Below are 18,020 nucleotides of genomic sequence, written 5' to 3'. Positions count from 1 at the left end.
CAATATCCAATGTGCAAATTGGGACACAAAGAACAAGTTTTCTTTTGAGACAAAGTGAGGTGAAAACATGCTAGTTGCTAATGTAGGAATCATCTGAATTAGAGTTTATTTCTTGATAATATCTTAACAATTTTTTTTTCATTCGAAATAGCTTTGAGTTTGACCCACTTAAATTCATTAAAAGTCAGGGGCGTATCCAGGATTTGCAAAGTTGTATGCACGACTATCTGAGCGGAGCGCCACCATCGGTTGGCGCGGAGCGTACAAGAAAATTTTTGGTTTTGCAAACCCCTCAGATGGCCGGAAACGGCCCTCCCCGAGTGTTCATTCTGGTTCCCTGGCCTCTAATTGCTAACTTGAGACACCTCAATTTTTATGTAGAAAAAGGGCAAATTTTTTACCTGAGGAAAAGTGTGGGGGGGGCACGTTCCCCCTGTGCCCCCCCGGTTCCGCCGCCCTTGGGTTAATTGTTAGCATTCAAGAAGATTTAGTTTAGTTTTAGTTTAGTAAAAAAGAGAGTGGTGGCATATGGGGTTGAGGGGGAGGGGGGGGATCTCGATGATTGCCCTAATCCCCACAAGTCGGATGCGGTAGGCCTAAACTAAAACTGACTCTCCTATAGTTCTACATTCAAGTTTCATTTATTTGGATAATTTTTAGGCTTAAAATTTAAAATGCTACACCTTCCGCGGGCTTCTTCGCCTGAAACCCCATAATGAAATTGGAACCTCTGGAATGTATTTCTATGCTTAAGTTGAAACATAGAACGTTCTCAGTGCACTGCAGCTTCCGGGCTTGGGATACCTTCCACAGAAACCCAATTCCTTCTTTTGATATGTGCTTGAGTGATTCTAAGTCGCCACGAGAAAACAAGAAATATATAAACATCCAACAGCTTCTCTTGGCTTCGCCCTGCACCCAATCTAGGGACTTGAAATAAAGTCAATTGAAATTGAATTCCCTCTCTCTGTCGAGTATTTTGTGCCCACTTGAGCATTAGAATTTTTCAACTAATATTAGGTGTTCCGAAAGTTCGTTCCGCCCTAGCGTCCTCCTTCCCTTCAGCATCTCAGCCATACTATAGCCTACTCACCTCTCGATATATCTTCTAGTCTTGGTCTACATCTTGACACTCGTTTTCATTACATGGCCGTCTAGATTTGAGTTAGAATGGGACATATTTCCAAGTAGTATACCTACCTCTTCCGACGGACTGCTTTACCAACATTTAACCAATGAATTTCCAAAATTCCTCTATCCCTTTCAATCCGCCTTCATTTCATCTACGCCTGAATGAGTACTTCGATATATCTCATGTTGAAAGAGAAATATGTAAGTTCCCCATATTAGCTGGAAAGATTGTGTCTGTATTCAGGCTTGACGTGAAGCAGGGTGTAGGGGAGAGGATCAAACCCGGGCTCCGGATCAGTAAGGAAGCACGGGACAATTTTGGAGGAAAAATCACAAATAGAAAGTAAGTGTGCCAAAAGGAGGCCAGTGAGTTGTCCCTGGTCCCTATCAGGCACTTGGCGTCCAATTTGCAGTGTGTAGATTACACGTAAACATAATGCAGACTCCATCTTTTGCCGTAATGCATACGTTGGATGTCCTATATCTATTACCACTCAGTGATGATGGAGTATAACTGAAGCGAAAATGTCATCCCTAAAGTTGTACATTTTTCTATAGTTTAGGCTCTGACGCATTTTACTTATTTTCAGAAGTGATTATTTACACAGTTCCTGATCTGGTATATTATTGTGTTTCTTTGACATTTTACATCATGAAGTCTAGTCAAGAATCGTCATTTGCATTCGCTTCGCACGCTGCTTTATGTTTGTTGGATGGGGGGGGGGGGGTGTCCACGAATCTTAGTTTTTGGTACATCATGCTACGGGGAATGAGACTAGTAACTGAAAAGTAGAGCGTCAGTTGTATTCGACGTGCTAATCTTGCTCATGATGACGAGTGGAAACTTTCTTTTGACATATTTCTCTTTAATATCAACAGAAAATAGAAAAATTGTTTAAACATAAAAAGAAAGAAAACTGAGAATAGCGAGAAGATAAGTAAACAAATACAAGCGGTTTCTATTGCACTATACTATATAGTACGTCGATTCGCTGACGATTCGCTGGCGTGACGTCGGGCGTGACGATTCGCTGTCTGAACAGGTTGTTCAACGTCTACCAAACAAAAGAGAACAAAACAAAAGGTTTATAGTTTTCGTTTTGTTTATTTGTTTTCTAACAACATTGAATGGTACCTATTTACAAATATTTAATAATAGTAATAACTTGATAAGCAATGAAGTAGCAGAAAGTAAAACTAAAAAACCGGGGGTTTCTTGAAGAGTTTCACTCCCTAAAAACTGAAAAATTAAATATATACAAAAGTATAAAAGTACAAATGACTCATGATACCTCTTAAATTCATGAACCGTTTACCGCTCACGGCTGTAGCACGAATAACCTTGAGTATTAAGACCTAGGTTTAAAACATCTGGTTACAGATATTTTAACGGCAACGGGAGAGACCGTTGCATTTAAAAAAATACAAGCACATTTCTGTTAATGGTACTGAAACTATCGTTATCTGCATTAATAATGCGGAATTTTTTATGTCATAAGTTGGCTTAATAATGTACTAGTCATTGCACCCCAATAATAATTTGATTAATTGTCAATGCTGTAATATTTGCGAATCTCTTTCTTCTACAATATTCGTTTGAAAACTGTGAAGGCACAAGTCCTTTCCTTCCTTTTATAGATTGGCTAAGGTCGATTTGTGCTCCCGTGGAAACAAAAGTGGATACAAATGTTCAAAGTATGTCAATTATAATGGTAAATATTTTGGGCATTTACGAATTTCTTTTTATGACCATGAATCGTTAGAAGACAAATTTTGATGTTATCCAGAATCGCTGTCGTTGAAGTCGTTTCGGCTCTTCTAATAGATTTGGTCGATTTGTGCTCCCGTTGATACAAAAGTGGATACAAATGTTCAAAGTATGTCAATTATAAAGTTGTCATGGTAAATATTTTGGGTATTAACGAATTGCTTTTTATGACCGTGACTCCTTAGAAGACAATGATGGTGTTACCCAGAATCGCTATCGTTGAAAGTCTGTTTGGCTCTCCTGTTAGATTTGGTCGATTTTTACTGCCGGTTCTAAAGTGGATACAAATGTTAAAAGTATGTCAATTATAATGATCTAACGGTAAATATTTTGGGCATTAACGAATTGCTTTATATGACCATGAATCGTTAGAAGACAATTTTGATGTTATTCAGATTCGCTTCCATTCAAAGGTGTTCCCAATTTCATCAGATATTCTGATTTACCGTAAATCTCAGATAGGGGCTAATCTTACACTATTCATGGTGAGTTGTACGTTTGCCCTAAATGACGCTTGGTAACGAACCTTCCGGTTTCAAGTTACATATATAAATCAAAAACAAGTACTTGGCCGACTGATTTCACAATCACCTGCATTGTGTCCAAATGAGAATGAAGAGGGTGGGTCAGGATGGGTTTGTGTGTTTGCGTGTTTGCGTGTCGGGCCGGGGCAGGGGAGGGGGGGGGGTGGGTGGGTTGAAACTTTACAATAACTTAGTCTTCCCCGATGATTTAAAGCCAAAAAGGAAACCGCTTCAAACATCTTTTGAGGATAGGTCAGGTATAACCCAATCTAGTGGCGTGCTAGCAATTTAGTAAACTAGAAGTTTGGCACCATATAAACGTTAGTGAATATGAAGAAATATATTTGATCTTCCCAGAAACTTTTTCATGCAAGTGTCAAGTACTTGTAACGTAATTTGAAAATGTTCAAGTTCGACCTGTTATCTCACTTAAAATGAAACTTGACTCTTCGTCAAGTTAAAGTCTCATGGTGTTTCAATAGCGAATAATATCGGGATATTAAAATATCCTCAAAAGACAGTCGTAATTGTTAACTATACGTATATCCTCAACGTCCATTATACTTAAATCGTCAATGAAATAGTCCTGTAGAGTTCCAAACTTGGACATTACTTCGTTTTTGTGGTAATTTTGGAACTTCTTGCGGGACAGACGTTTGTCTTCGGAACAGCTAAATCGCCTTAAGTACAATACGGCTTTACTAAATATCTTGTATATGATACTTGCACCCATGGCAGCTAGTGTAATATGAGTACATCAGCATGTATAAGAATACAGTTAGAGTTTCCGTTGATGTGAAAACAAGTAGAAAGCTATAAGGGCAAGAACGAGTACTTAATCCGTCTATGCTAGATTTCCAAAGCACGAGTACAAATTTATGAAGGCTAGTGCGAGTCCAGGTATAGATTATGCTAGTAGTACACTAAGTACCAGAGTACGGAGTCACAGGTTGTTAACTTCAATATTGATGACGTGTACAATACTTACCCTTGAACACAAGGACACAATAATTATCACCAAGACAACAATCACTTTTGCAAAAACTCCCAATGTCGGGAACATAACGACTGGGTGTAACGACGGAATGTCATTTTGACATTTTTCTAAGGAGAAAGCAAGCAAAATATATTTTTAGGACGTTCACAAAATATTTAAACAATTCTATCAAATTGCTGAGTGGAACTAAAATACTATAACATTATGTAGCCGCTGATGAACACCTCCCCATGACAACTGCATCTGTTGTGTTCTCTCCCCCCCCCCCCCCCCCAGTTTGAACTCAAATCTTTACAGTGTTGTTATGTGTTAAAATTTGCCGCTACAGACGATCAAATTTATTGTATCTTTTGAATCTCGTCCCTTAATGTGGTCATAGGTGATACTTATTTTGTACTTTTCAGTGACTTAAGTTTAATAACGCACGCTGCTTAGCCCACTTTCGCTTTACCTCACTAATTCGTTGACACACTTTAACACACGGGTTCGAAAAGTCTGCCGTAATTAAAATGTCTTCTCCTTTCAGGGAGCAAGTTCTGTTAATTTCAGGTTTCATATTTCACTTCGTTTTTACAATTTGCTTGACATTCAACATTTCTTAAAACGTTACTCTTTTAGTTGATATTATATCATGGCGTAAAATATTGGTATATAATAAACGTAAACAACCGTGCAGATATTCGTATTTTGATATCAATTTTGATATCGTACACTTACCTTGATTCATAAAGGTAATTTCCTTGTTGGGCACAATTTCTAATCCTCCTTCAGTCCGTGCAAAACAAAATAATCTGACGGGGTAGTCACAAATGTCTTGGTGAAGCTCATAGTCAAATGTAACACAGTGATCAACGAAACCATCCCCAGTATTTTGCCTGCTTTGCTTTTCATTGCTTGTTGAGATTTTTGATTTGTCTCTTATGTTTGTTGCCAGTTTAACGTTGTTGTAAACGCGAGAGATGCAGCAGGTTAAGGTTCCCTTTTGACTACTAAGTTGACAATCTGCCATATCCTTGAAACAAGCGTCGACTTCGATGTAAGGAGGTAATGGAGGTACTGCAGATGATACAAAAGTAACATAAAACAAATCAGGAACCAGGGTTATTTTGAAATTTATTTACACATACTTACTAAGGCATGTTCTAATAAAAAAGTACCCATTAAGAAAGATCCTTATTCTATATTTAAGACATCATTGTACTAGAACCTATTCCTTTTAGCTTCATGCAATTCGAAGGTATGCGTAGTTGGTTGACGGGGAGAATACAAAGCATGACACTTGGAATGGCAATATTTTACAATAAGAAAGTCGAATTAACTTTTAAAGTCTATCAAATGTCCACATTAAGTTCTGCTGCATGAGTTCAAGTCAAGTCCAACAGACGAGATTCACTTCGAGGGCTGAGAACTTGAGAACAGCGAGAATCGAATTGATGTGTATAATTCGTGAACTTAAACATTGCAATTTTGTTTTGAATTATGACAAGCTTTTGAGTTATGACAAGTTAAAGTTCTGTCAAAACTGATACATTGAGGAGTGTTAGCTCATTGGTTAACGCCGGTGCCTTCCAATCATAAGGTCCCCGGTTCGAGTCACTCCAAGATTAATGTATGTCGTCCAGTGAAAGAGTTGTTGACAATTGACAATTCATAATCATGGACGTAAAATATGAAAGAGACTGACTTCGGTCAGCTTGCGGCTTTGATAAGCCAAGGAGGCTTCTTCGGGAGTTCCTGCTTGCAGGAGGATCTAAAATACATACACGCATGCATAAAGGACCTTTCCATATATTATTATGCTATTCAAACTAATTGGTTTACTCTCATGTGTCTTTATTGTTAAGTGCAATTCAGTATATGATGTTCATGTTGTCATTTATTTCTTTATGTTGCCACCGTGAAACTGGTTGTCTCAAAGTCTCTGTTGTAATTCTAGTTTAAAATAAAATAAAACTGTTAGCAAACTGCTTATCCACTAGAGAGCCTGTGTAAGAGAATGTGTAAAAGTAAGTTAACCTGACGTTTCGATTCTAGCAGAATCTTCTTCAAAGGCTAAATGACAAGTAACAGTAACAGAAGGGACAAAAACACGCACAGAATACAGACAGGTTAATGAGCGTTGTGAACACAAAAAGATAGATGTAAAGGAATTGGTAGACAAGGAATGGAGAGAAGAAAGAACGAAACTAGCAAGGGAAGAGGAGAGGTACTGTAGGAGATAAACAGTTGAGAGACAAAGAGAGGATTAAGGGGGGGGGGGGGTAGGGAATGAACTGGAGAAAGGACAAAGACAGAAAGGTGTGGAGAAAAAATGGTTAGAGAGAGCTATGAGAAGAGGAGTGATGGGGGGGGGGGGCAAGGGAGAAGGAGGGGCGGATAGAAGAAACGTTAGTCATGTCCTTCCTGAATGTTGAGCCCATGAGGTTAAATGGTGCGAAGGCGTAGCATCCAGAGCCTCTCTCTCTCTCTCTGCTGATTCCTACTAAGTCAGGACGGGTACCTAAAGATTCAATCCCCTGTAGGGACATATCGTTAATGGTATGGTTGGGAAGGTTAAAGTGTTCTCCAACTGGGTCTCAGTCTTCATGGTGTTGACTGTGGATCTGTGACCACAGAATCGCTTCTTGAGGGTCGTTTTTTTTTTGGTCGCCAACATACTGGTTGCAGCAAACTCTACAAGATATCAGATAGATGACATTAGTGGTTGTGCAAGTGATGTGACCCTTAGTCTTGTGTGTGAGTTGCATGCTGTGGCTGGTGATGGAATTGGATTCAACAATGTAGTGGCTGCAGATGATGCATCTCGAAGTACGATCACATTTGAAAGTACCATGCTGCATGGGTGTATGGTTAGAAGTTAGAGGTGGAACAGCAGCACGCACAAGAAGGTCTCGTAGGTTGCGTGGTCGTCTGTAGGCGATGGTGGGTTTTTCAGGGACGGCTCGTTGGAGTCTATCTGAAGTGAGGAGTATGTTGTGGTTGTTAGAGGTGATTTGCTGAAGAGGAAAAAGATTAGGGTGGAAAGTAACAACCAGGGGGAGCTTATTGTCGCAATCTCGTCCCTTTTGTTCTTCACTGCCAAAGTAGATGATCTGGAAAGGGAGCGGACTCTCTGAATGGCTTCACGCACCCTTCTGGCACTTTGGCCCCTGTCAGTAAGGTATTTTTCCAAAGCATCTGTATGGCGAATGGGAGAGGAATTGTTAGAGCAAATGCGACGACGACGACGTGCTTGACTATAGGCAATTCTTACTTGAAATTCTAGTTTTGACAGCAGAAGAACCAATGTTTTCACTTTGTTGTCGTGATATGTTTTTGTCCCTATACCACTGTGCAAATAACAATTATATTTATAAAATATGTTGATTCCTTGCTGCTTATCCCAGAATCATGTGCAGTATCTATTTTCATTCCAAGTCATTGGTGACGTAACATCATCGTGATCATAAGGTTATATTCTCAATGTAATGGAACTTGGATTGAGAGTGGATCAAGTTTGGTTTTCGTGCCCATGCTATATATTGCGTTGCTTTCTTTACAAAGTATGTTATTATGTTATTAACACATCCAGCAATGTAAACAGCTTTGAAATAACTTTACCTTGGATTGGACACTTGAAAGACAATAGTAAAGCAATTTGCATTTATAATTCATTATTTTAATAAATTGCATAACCTTCTACTTGTGATTGAAGAAGCGACGCATGTTTAACATGGGTACTCAAGGAGGACATACAGTAAGCATAAACTGGCAAATAGCGAGAAACCTATACCGGATAGAACAAATTGACTATAATGATGGAAAAATTATAGGAAAAGTTATAGATTATAAACATATCACCTCTTTTGGAAGAGTGTCACGTCATTCTGACTTTGCTGTACAGAAACATTCTTCGGTTAATAGTTAACAATAATGTTGTTAATTGAAATGTCATTCGGTTTTCTTACCATATACTGCTAGTTGAAATGCAGCCATTACTTCAGTATGAGTACCGTTGGTAGAAAGACACACGTATATCTTTTCGTTTTCGCGAGTTACACGGAATAACTCAATGTCAGTACTTTTGTCTTCAAAGTAAACGTTGGAATCTGTATAGTACCGTCCGTGCGGTGTGTGATACATGGAATATACTAAAGTTGATGTTAAACCTGTCAAATCCACAGATAACCAAATAACAGCTTCAAGGGTTGGCTGTATTTCACTGCAAGAGAGCCTTGTATTTCCTTGAAATTGGACGTCCATCTTTGAAATGCTTACATCGTTCGAAATTTTGTAGATTTCCGGGGATGTATCCAATATCAACCAGCTTTCTATGGTATCAAATGTCAATGGTGGTCCATCAGCAACGCAGACGAGAAACACAAAGCTACCAACTGCAAAGTCCTCCATGTTTAATCTCGAAATCGACGAAAATGTTTCGTTCGAATCTGCCTCGTATTTGAATGAGGCTCGCAGTAACGTGTCATTACTAGGGTGTCTTATGTACCAGTTGAGGTTAACAGCAGGTCTGGAGTGATTGTATGAGCAGTAAATAGGGGTTCCTGGATCATATCGACGAGAGCAGTGATCATCTTCTCCACATAGGTTTATGTATGGGTGATTCTGTTTCGACAACACTATAATGAAGGGTAAGTAAAAAACATCACGACACAGGAAGCACTCCATATAGCATACTATATATAGCTGTGTTGTATCTTATTGAATTTTTGTTTTTAAAACATGTTAGTTGCATTATGATATTAAGTTAGTTTACCAAACTATAAGTTACATTAAGGAAATAAAAGCAAGATGCTTAAATCCTAACATCCCAAACAAAAGTGGATAATTGTCAACAAGAGAAGTGGATTGAAGGGAACAAGTCTTTACCTGTTGTTACCAAGATTACTCTTGCGGGTATTATGTTGTCCTCTGTAGTTACCAGCGTTACTTCGTAGATCCCATCGTTAGTTGCTTCAACGTTTTGTATTATCAGTGATCCATTTTGGTGCATATCATATAAACCATATATGAAACCTTGTCCATTCTTCAGTGAATTTTGTAGTACCACTAGACTATATAGCCGTCCATTTCTTTCCTGCTTCCAAGTTACCGCATTAAAGGTTTCCGGGAATTTGCAGTGAAGTTGTCCAACACGGCCAAGTTGCAAATATTGAGGCGTTTTACAGTAAAAGTCGCCAAATGGGCTTCTACAGTAATCTGTATAGTGAAGAGTAAGTGCAATCAGATAAATTAGTGCGAAATACGTCTGTCTAGATTCATCTCTACACCAAGTAAAATTTTAACAGCAAGGTAATAATATTTGGTTCACCCTGGGAAAGTTTTACAATTAAATCCTATATGGGCTGGAGTCTGTATCGCAATTTTCACCATTTTCGTTCCAAAGCATCTGTATGGCGAATGGGAGAGGAATTGTTAGAGCAAATGCGACGACGACGAAGTGCTTGACTATAGGCAATTCTTACTTGAAATTCTAGTTTTGACAGCAGAAGAACCAATGTTTTCACTTTGTTGTCGTGATATGTGTTTGTCCCTATACCACTGTGCAAATAACAATTATATTTATAAAATATGTTGATTCCTTGCTGCTTATCCCAGAATCATGTGCAGTATCTATTTTCATTCCAAGTCATTGGTGACGTAACATCATCGTGATCATAAGGTTATATTCTCAATGTAATGGAACTTGGATTGAGAGTGGATCAAGTTTGGTTTTCGTGCCCATGCTATATATTGCGTTGCTTTCTTTACAAAGTATGTTATTATGTTATTAACACATCCAGCAATGTAAACAGCTTTGAAATAACTTTACCTTGGATTGGACACTTGAAAGACAATAGTAAAGCAATTTGCATTTATAATTCATTATTTTAATAAATTGCATAACCTTCTACTTGTGATTGAAGAAGCGACGCATGTTTAACATGGGTACTCAAGGAGGACATACAGTAAGCATAAACTGGCAAATAGCGAGAAACCTATACCGGATAGAACAAATTGACTATAATGATGAAAAAATTATAGGAAAAGTTATAGATTATAAACATATCACCCCTTTTGGAAGAGTGTCACGTCAATCTGACTTTGCTGTACAGAAACATTCTTCGGTTAATAGTTAACAATAATGTTGTTAATTGAAATGTCATTCGGTTTTCTTACCATATACTGCTAGTTGAAATGCAGCCATTACTTCAGTATGAGTACCGTTGGTAGAAAGACACACGTATATCTTTTCGTTTTCGCGAGTTACACGGAATAACTCAATGTCAGTACTTTTGTCATCAAAGTAAACGTTGGAATCTGTATAGTACCGTCCGTGCGGTGTGTGATACATGGAATATACTAAAGTTGATGTTAAACCTGTCAAATCCACAGATAACCAAATAACAGCTTCAAGGGTTGGCTGTATTTCACTGCAAGAGAGCCTTGTATTTCCTTGAAATTGGACGTCCATCTTTGAAATGCTTACATCGTTCGAAATTTTGTAGATTTCCGGGGATGTATCCAATATCAACCAGCTTTCTATGGTATCAAATGTCAATGGTGGTCCATCAGCAACGCAGACGAGAAACACAAAGCTACCAACTGCAAAGTCCTCCATGTTTAATCTCGAAATCGACGAAAATGTTTCGTTCGAATCTGCCTCGTATTTGAATGAGGCTCGCAGTAACGTGTCATTACTAGGGTGTCTTATGTACCAGTTGAGGTTAACAGCAGGTCTGGAGTGATTGTATGAGCAGTAAATAGGGGTTCCTGGATCATATCGACGAGAACAGTGATCCTCTTCTCCACATAGGTTTATGTATGGGTGATTCTGTTTCGACAACACTATAATGAAGAGTAGGTAAAAAATTCACTACACAAGAAACACTCCATATAGTATAATCAATAAGATCTGTGTTGTATCTTAAATTGAATTTTTGTTTTTAACATCTTAGTTTCATTTTGATATTAGTTTAGTTTACAAAAATAAAAGTTACATCAAGAAATAAAAGAAAGATGCTTAGATCCCAACATCCCTAACAAAAGTGGGTAATTGTCAACAACAGAAGTGGATGAAAGGGAACACGCCTTTACCTGTTGTTACCAAGGTTACTCTTGCATGTCTAATGTTGTCCTCTGCGGTTACCAGCGTTACCTCGTAGATCCCATCGTTTGTTGCTTGAACCTCGTGTATTTTCAGTGATCCATTTGGGTGTATATCATATAAACCATATATGAAACCTTGTCCATTCTTCAGTAAATTTTGTTTTGCCACTAGAATATATAGCCGCCCATTCCTTTCCTGCTTCCAAATTACCCCATGAAAAGTTTCCGGAAATTTGCAGTCAAGTTGTCCAGCACGGCCAAGTTGCAAATATTGTGGCGTTTTACAGTAAAGATCGCCAAATGGGCTTCTATGGTAATCTGTATAGTGAAGAGTAAGTGCAATCAGATAAATTAGTGCGAAATACGTCTGTCTAGATTCATCTCTACACCAAGTAAAATTTTAACAGCAAGGTAATAATATTTGGTTCACCTTGGGAAAGTTTTACAATCAAATCCTAATTGGACTGGAGTCTGTATCGCAAATTTTCACCATTTTCGTTTATTCTTTTTAATTTATTTTTGTTTGCGTTACCTACGGTATAATTGCAGAAATCTAAATAAAATATGATAAGAAGAGTCTTCCATTACAATTATGATGAGTTCCCACATTTAAAGTGGATAAAACTGAGCACCCCTCACCTGTTACGTTCACTGTGATTCTAAAATCTGCTATGTTGTCTTCTGAAGTAATAAATATCACCACGTAGATACCCTCGTCTTCCACTCCCACCTCGTTGATTATTAATGAGCCATTTGAATGAATGTCATATTTTCCACTTTCATAGCCAGGTCCTCCCTTTATTGTACCTTTGAGACCCACCAAAGAAGACGTTTCGTCTCCCTGTTCGTATTTCCAAAAAACAGCGGCAAATATATTCGGAAAGCTGCAGACAAGCCGTCCTGTCCTACCAAGTACTACATATTGTGGTGACGGGCAGTTGATATTAGCAAAGGCTTCTATGGCGAAGAGTATATGCAAATGAATGTCAAAAATAGTATAAATCTAGACCGAAAGTTATTGGAGAGATTTTTCGATATTTTAAAGCTGCAGTTAATCTAATTATCATAAATAAGTAAAGGGGAAACGCAATACGTCACGAATAGTACGATAGATGAGGTCTAAAAGTAAAATTTCAACTATATTTATTGGTTTGGCACAACCATAGGCGTAGAAGACCAATTTGATGGGGGGGGGGGGGGTGGGGGCTGTAACGACTTGCCCGAAAAATATAGCCAACATTTTCCAGCGCTCCGCGCGTTCAACTTCTTAATGCACATATCATATAGGCATGCATCGGTTATTACATCGCATGACATCGTGTACCGTACGGTCCGTGAAAGTTGCGCAGTATACCGTGGGATGCTAATGTAAACAACGAAGTGTCTTTTGTAGATGGAGAAAAAACATGGAGGGCCAATTATGTCAAAACTCTCTTTTACATTAGTAATGGCGTAAAATTCGGTCAAGTTTAGAACTTTATATTAATTACCAACGAGAATTTGCTACGGTACATCTTGCAATTTATTTTTCTTTCAGTAGGTGCCCGAAAAATCTAAGCTTATTTCCCGAATTTTCACAAAAATGCTCGGTTAAGTTGGGGGCACCCCCCAGCCCCCGCCTCCTACGACTATGGGCACAACCGAACGAAATAACTATAGCCAGCAGCTAAAGACATCCCTGGTTTGATGCTGCCAGGATTCTCCACAGTTCTACATTATCAAGCCTATCGCAGTTTCTATTAATAGGTATAATGTATTAATATATAAGGAACAAATATTGATGTGTACATTGTCAGATTCAATAGCATCAGGGTGCACTCTTTGCAATCGTAACACGTGCGAAATACGCCTTTATTGACAGTTATATAGACACTTATATTTCACATTCACACTATAAATATACATCCCCACCACACACCCACTATATAAATATATATATATATATATATATATATATATATATATATATATATATTGCATTAACATAAAGTCTGTTCAAAGTATCTCTTTCGGGATCCGGTTTTAGGAATCACAAATGATTTCGAGTTGGTCAGCATCATGTTTGATCTCTAGAGTAAGGCAAAATATGTCACCAAAAACAGAACTAGTATTGTTCGATACAGGTGACAAACGCCTACAGTGGAATTACGATCTTCCTTACCGGTTTCGAACCTCTGGACATACAATCAGCGTCCATAGCCTAGTGGTTAGGGTGTCCGCGTACAGAGCGGAAGGCCCCCCGGAAGGTTCGAATCCCGGTGGAGGCTGAAAGTTTTTTCACTGTTCTTGTTTTTCCAACTCATTACGATTTTCCTTTATATATATATATATATATATATATATATATATATATATATATATATATATATATATATATATATACAGGGTTATAGCCACGCCGGCCGGCGGCGGCCGGTGGTAACCGCCACTCACGCCTGCCGGCCGGCATTGGAAGTGAATAAACAGTCCACTGGCCGGCACAAAAAAATAGTAAAATGCTTGTGAAATACAACAAAAGTAACAAATTTATCTTTCCCTTGCCGTAAAACATGATAATAACGTCACCTTTTTCTGTTATTTACCAATTGTAAATCTGAAAAGTAGCAAAAATCATCATGAAAAGTAAGCTAAAATCAGTGTAAAACGAAGTCTAGCTGTACGTGAGATGCGAGAGCTTCGCTCGCTACGCTCGCTACGCTTCGCAAATTTATTTAACCAGCACTCACAATCTCCTAGCTATAACCCTGTATATATATATATATATATATATATATATATATATATATATATATAATTAATATGTAATTAATGTATTTATATGTTGAGAATAGTTGAGCCAAGTGAAACACTACTAGTTGTTACTCAGAGTTTCACGCGTTGAGCGATCATCAGACAACTATATATATATATATATATATATATATATATATATATATATATATATATATATATATATATATATATATATATATATATATATAAGAATTGGATGTGTAGCAAGTGGTATGACAGATATATAGTAATTCAATAAAGAATAACACACCAGAAAAATTCCACTTCACGACCGGTTTCGTCCTTCTGGGACTCATCAGGCGAAGGTAGGAATCGAACCCCGGATCTTCGCGTCACGAACCGAAGTCCGTACCACTCGACCCCAGTGATTCTACTGGTGTGTTAAAGCGTATAAATTGGCTTTGAATAACTGTCATGAAGGGCGTATTACCCAAGTGTTATGATTGTACAGAGTGCACCCCTGACGCTTTAAATCTGACAATTTTACACAGAATAACCACTCTTTAGGCAAGCCAAGCCGTAAATAGTGTTATTCTCTATTGAATTACTATATATCTGTCATACCACTTGCTACACATCCAATCTTATTTACGGCTTGGCTATATATATATATATATATATATATATATATATATATATATATATATATATATATATATATATATAGGAATAACGGAAAACTGTTAAACAACTATGCTACATTTAGAGAAAGGCTGATCTCGAGTGAGATGCAATAATTTTATTAGGTAAGTGATTGAAAGTAAAACAGCCAATGTTTGGTGTTTGCAGCTTTCATGCACTGAAGAACTAGCTTTCTTCAGCTAGTTCTTCAGTGCATGATCACCGAAAGTGACAAGGAGTAGCCGGAATTGAAACTATTTTATAGAAAAGAGTGTCGGTATGGTTGTGAAGTCGAAGCTACTTACTGATTTCTGCTGAAGTTTCAGAAAACCGGATTATTTTAATCCGTGTCGGATTATTTTAATCCGATTCTGTCGTAATTGCAAAGGAACTGTTTTGGTTTATCTGAGACGGCAAATCGTTTCTGATGTTTAAACCGAATGGTGCCGTGGTCTTTATGTTTAGTTCCCAGAAATATTCTTATCAAGGTAAAAGACATTTTTGGATAGGCAGTTTATTTTATGCCGAATTTGGAACGTGCGTTTGGTTTGGTTGCTCTGAAAGGCCCAAGTCGAATCGACAAGTAAGCACGTTTTGCAATTTTGTGTACAGGGCGATGACCCTGTAGTTTCTGTTTTGCTTTCCCCTAATGGGGTGTCATCCCGAAAGGATGCCCGAACTAAAATAAACCGTAGGTTACTGGGTCTTTTAAAAGCGATGACTGGTTGTTCTGAGAAAACTGATTTCAGGCGTTCGGTGCCTTGAAGTAGGTGAACATTCTTCTGAATGATATTAGCCAGTAGTGGGAGACAATGGTACCCTTTTGGAACTGGTTTGACGAGTTTTGTACGTCAATGTTTCGGTACGAGAACATCTTTCGCAATAAGTGCAAAACAAAAATGCTTATCATGAAGCATGCTTTCAAACTTTGACAAGATTTGGGGGTGGGGGGGGGGCGGGTCGTAACAAAATAATATGATGAAAATACTTCCAAAGTTTTACTGTTAGAAATATGGTTCTTTGCAGATCTTTTGTTGTTCATTGAGGACAAGTAGTTTTTGAATAGCATCTAAGCATCACAGACCTTGATTAGTGCTCGGTAATGGAAACTGTCAACATTTATATGCATTTTGTAAAGGAAAAGAATGGAGGAAACTTCAAGTTGGTCAGGTTTTGAAATCGTTAATTTGATGTTTTGCTGTTAGGCAGTCTAATATTAGCCCACAAGACAGGTTATAATAAACTAGAGACATGTGGTTACCCTATAAACTATTAGACTTATACTCGGACTTTGAATACTATGAAACATAACTGTGCGCTCTATCAAGATAGTGCTGGTTTGCGTTTTTGTCATCATGTGCTCCCATGCCTCCTGTCAACGAGACAGGTTCATTCAAGGGGGTTAATCTTGGAGTCTAACTGGAAGCCTGAAAGGTTTGCCACTGGCGGCGGCATATATAAGTGTAACCAAACGCATTAAAATGTGTTCATTTCAACGTATCATTGTAAAAACGTTTCTATATGTAATTTGTTTTTAGTATTATCAAAGCCATGAATAAACCACTTATTAATAAACCACTTATTGCGTAGCCGTTACACACATACTTGTCCCAAAGGAAACCAATACTGGATTTGCTAAATGCTACCACAAACAAGAAATAAAAACTGTTAGTAACCCAGCCAAGATGGGTCGTCCTCCGTTGCTGTAGTTCCCATGTGTATTACTGTACGTACACTTTGTGCATAAAATACACATATGCAGCGCACAGTGTGTTTATACACACATCAATTCGAGGGGTCCTCAAATTGAGGTGCCGTGCCTGACAGAAATTTACGTCCTCGAAATGATACGAATATACACGTATTACCTTCGTTGTGTCCTGCGAGTACGCCTACTTGTAGTAACATGCAAACGATGACACATCTTCGTGAACTGTTTGCCATATCTGTTAACAAAATTTATGCAAAACATCAACAAATTGAGCTCATGCATTATAAAAGATGCATCTATATGTTCAGTTCAATTTCTTCCATTTGACGAAAACATGGAATAAGGATCAATATAAGGGAATAAGAAGAAAGCTGAAGAAACTATAAATGGTTTCACAGGCAGCTACACATTACAAAATAGACCAGAAGAGATAAAGAAAAACAATAAATACAGGGAAAAAGAAAGGGAAAACTAAAGAAATCTTAGTTTAGGAACTTGAAAGAAAACAAAGTTAAACTTATCTGTAACTACCCATCAACAGTTGTAGAAACAGTTTTGCTATTAAATGTATTTGAGGCTGTTTCATGCTTTATAAAACTTCAAAAAGTGAGTAAATTGAACGATTTAAAGCGTTTGTTCGGAACTTGCCTTGAAGGATATTGTCCGCATTGCTACTGAAATATTTATGATAATCACCCTTTATGTTGAAATAGCCCGCAAAGCTTACTGTAATAATAATGTATGTATACATGCATGTATATATGTTTATACGGTTAGGGTGTCCGCATGTAAAGCGGGAGGCGCGGGTTCGAATTTTTTCCCAAACAGCTTTGCATGTGTGCGTAAAAAGTCGTTCATGATTGGTCGGAGATGTTACGTCAACACCATAGAAACCTTCACTTCGAGGTTCTGCATACATTTGTTGCAACGAAGATATACCCGTTCAAAATTACCCGTAGCTTTTCGTACATATATTTAGATATGTTTGGAATTGGTTTAGACATATTTAGCACACTAGTATTGTATGATGTACTTTGATCGAAGTTTTCTGTGAAGGCATTAATCGATAACATCGCACAGTGAAAGCGCAGGTTTATATCTTTAAAAAACAATACAAATGGGTATATATTTACCGTTTAGAGATGTAAACCGCCTCTAGAATATCTACATGAAACAACATATTAGTCCACGTTGAATCCGAATGTAGGTCTGAACAATACAGCAAGTTTGTACTGATCTTTGTGTAATCTTTAGATATTACTTGATACTAAAACAAACAAACAATCTCGTTGACTGATTAAAAAAGTTCAAAACTATTCACCTTTGGTAGCACTTACCGTAATCAAAGTACAACGAAAATTACTCATTAACTTATTACAATAGGCAAAC

The 18,020-nt window shown here is 37.8% G+C and overlaps 1 protein-coding gene across 1 annotated transcript; it reads right to left on the bottom strand.

The window, feature by feature from the left end:
• Positions 1-4,351: 4,351 nt before the first annotated feature.
• Positions 4,352-17,897, bottom strand: LOC139969402 (uncharacterized). Its single transcript, XM_071974337.1, has 9 exons — positions 17,765-17,897; positions 16,789-16,866; positions 12,146-12,463; positions 11,495-11,824; positions 10,577-11,245; positions 9,287-9,616; positions 8,368-9,036; positions 5,138-5,476; positions 4,352-4,527 (listed from the first exon to the last, which is right to left on the bottom strand). The coding sequence occupies exons 2-9, from the start codon at positions 16,862-16,864 to the stop codon at positions 4,367-4,369; spliced, it is 2,892 nt and encodes a 963-aa protein (XP_071830438.1). The 5' UTR covers positions 16,865-16,866; positions 17,765-17,897; the 3' UTR covers positions 4,352-4,366.
• Positions 17,898-18,020: the final 123 nt, after the last annotated feature.

Source organism: Apostichopus japonicus, chromosome 1 (assembly GCF_037975245.1).
Source record: "Apostichopus japonicus isolate 1M-3 chromosome 1, ASM3797524v1, whole genome shotgun sequence".
Lineage (NCBI taxonomy): Eukaryota > Metazoa > Echinodermata > Holothuroidea > Aspidochirotida > Stichopodidae > Apostichopus > Apostichopus japonicus.
Note: the sequence above shows the minus strand (reverse complement) of the source record. Positions and strands in the feature narration are given on the sequence as shown.

Bases quoted from the DNA above. Each gene is read 5' to 3' on its own strand.
- LOC139969402 (XM_071974337.1), bottom strand. From the start codon at position 16,864: ATGGCAAACAGTTCACGAAGATGTGTCATCGTTTGCATGTTACTACAA. The intron at 12,464-16,788 runs GTAATACGTGTA...TCTTCGCCATAG, and splicing joins ACTCGCAGGACACAACGAAG to AAGCCTTTGCTAATATCAAC. The intron at 4,528-5,137 runs GTAAGTGTACGA...CTTTCTCCTTAG, and splicing joins AATTACCTTTATGAATCAAG to AAAAATGTCAAAATGACATT.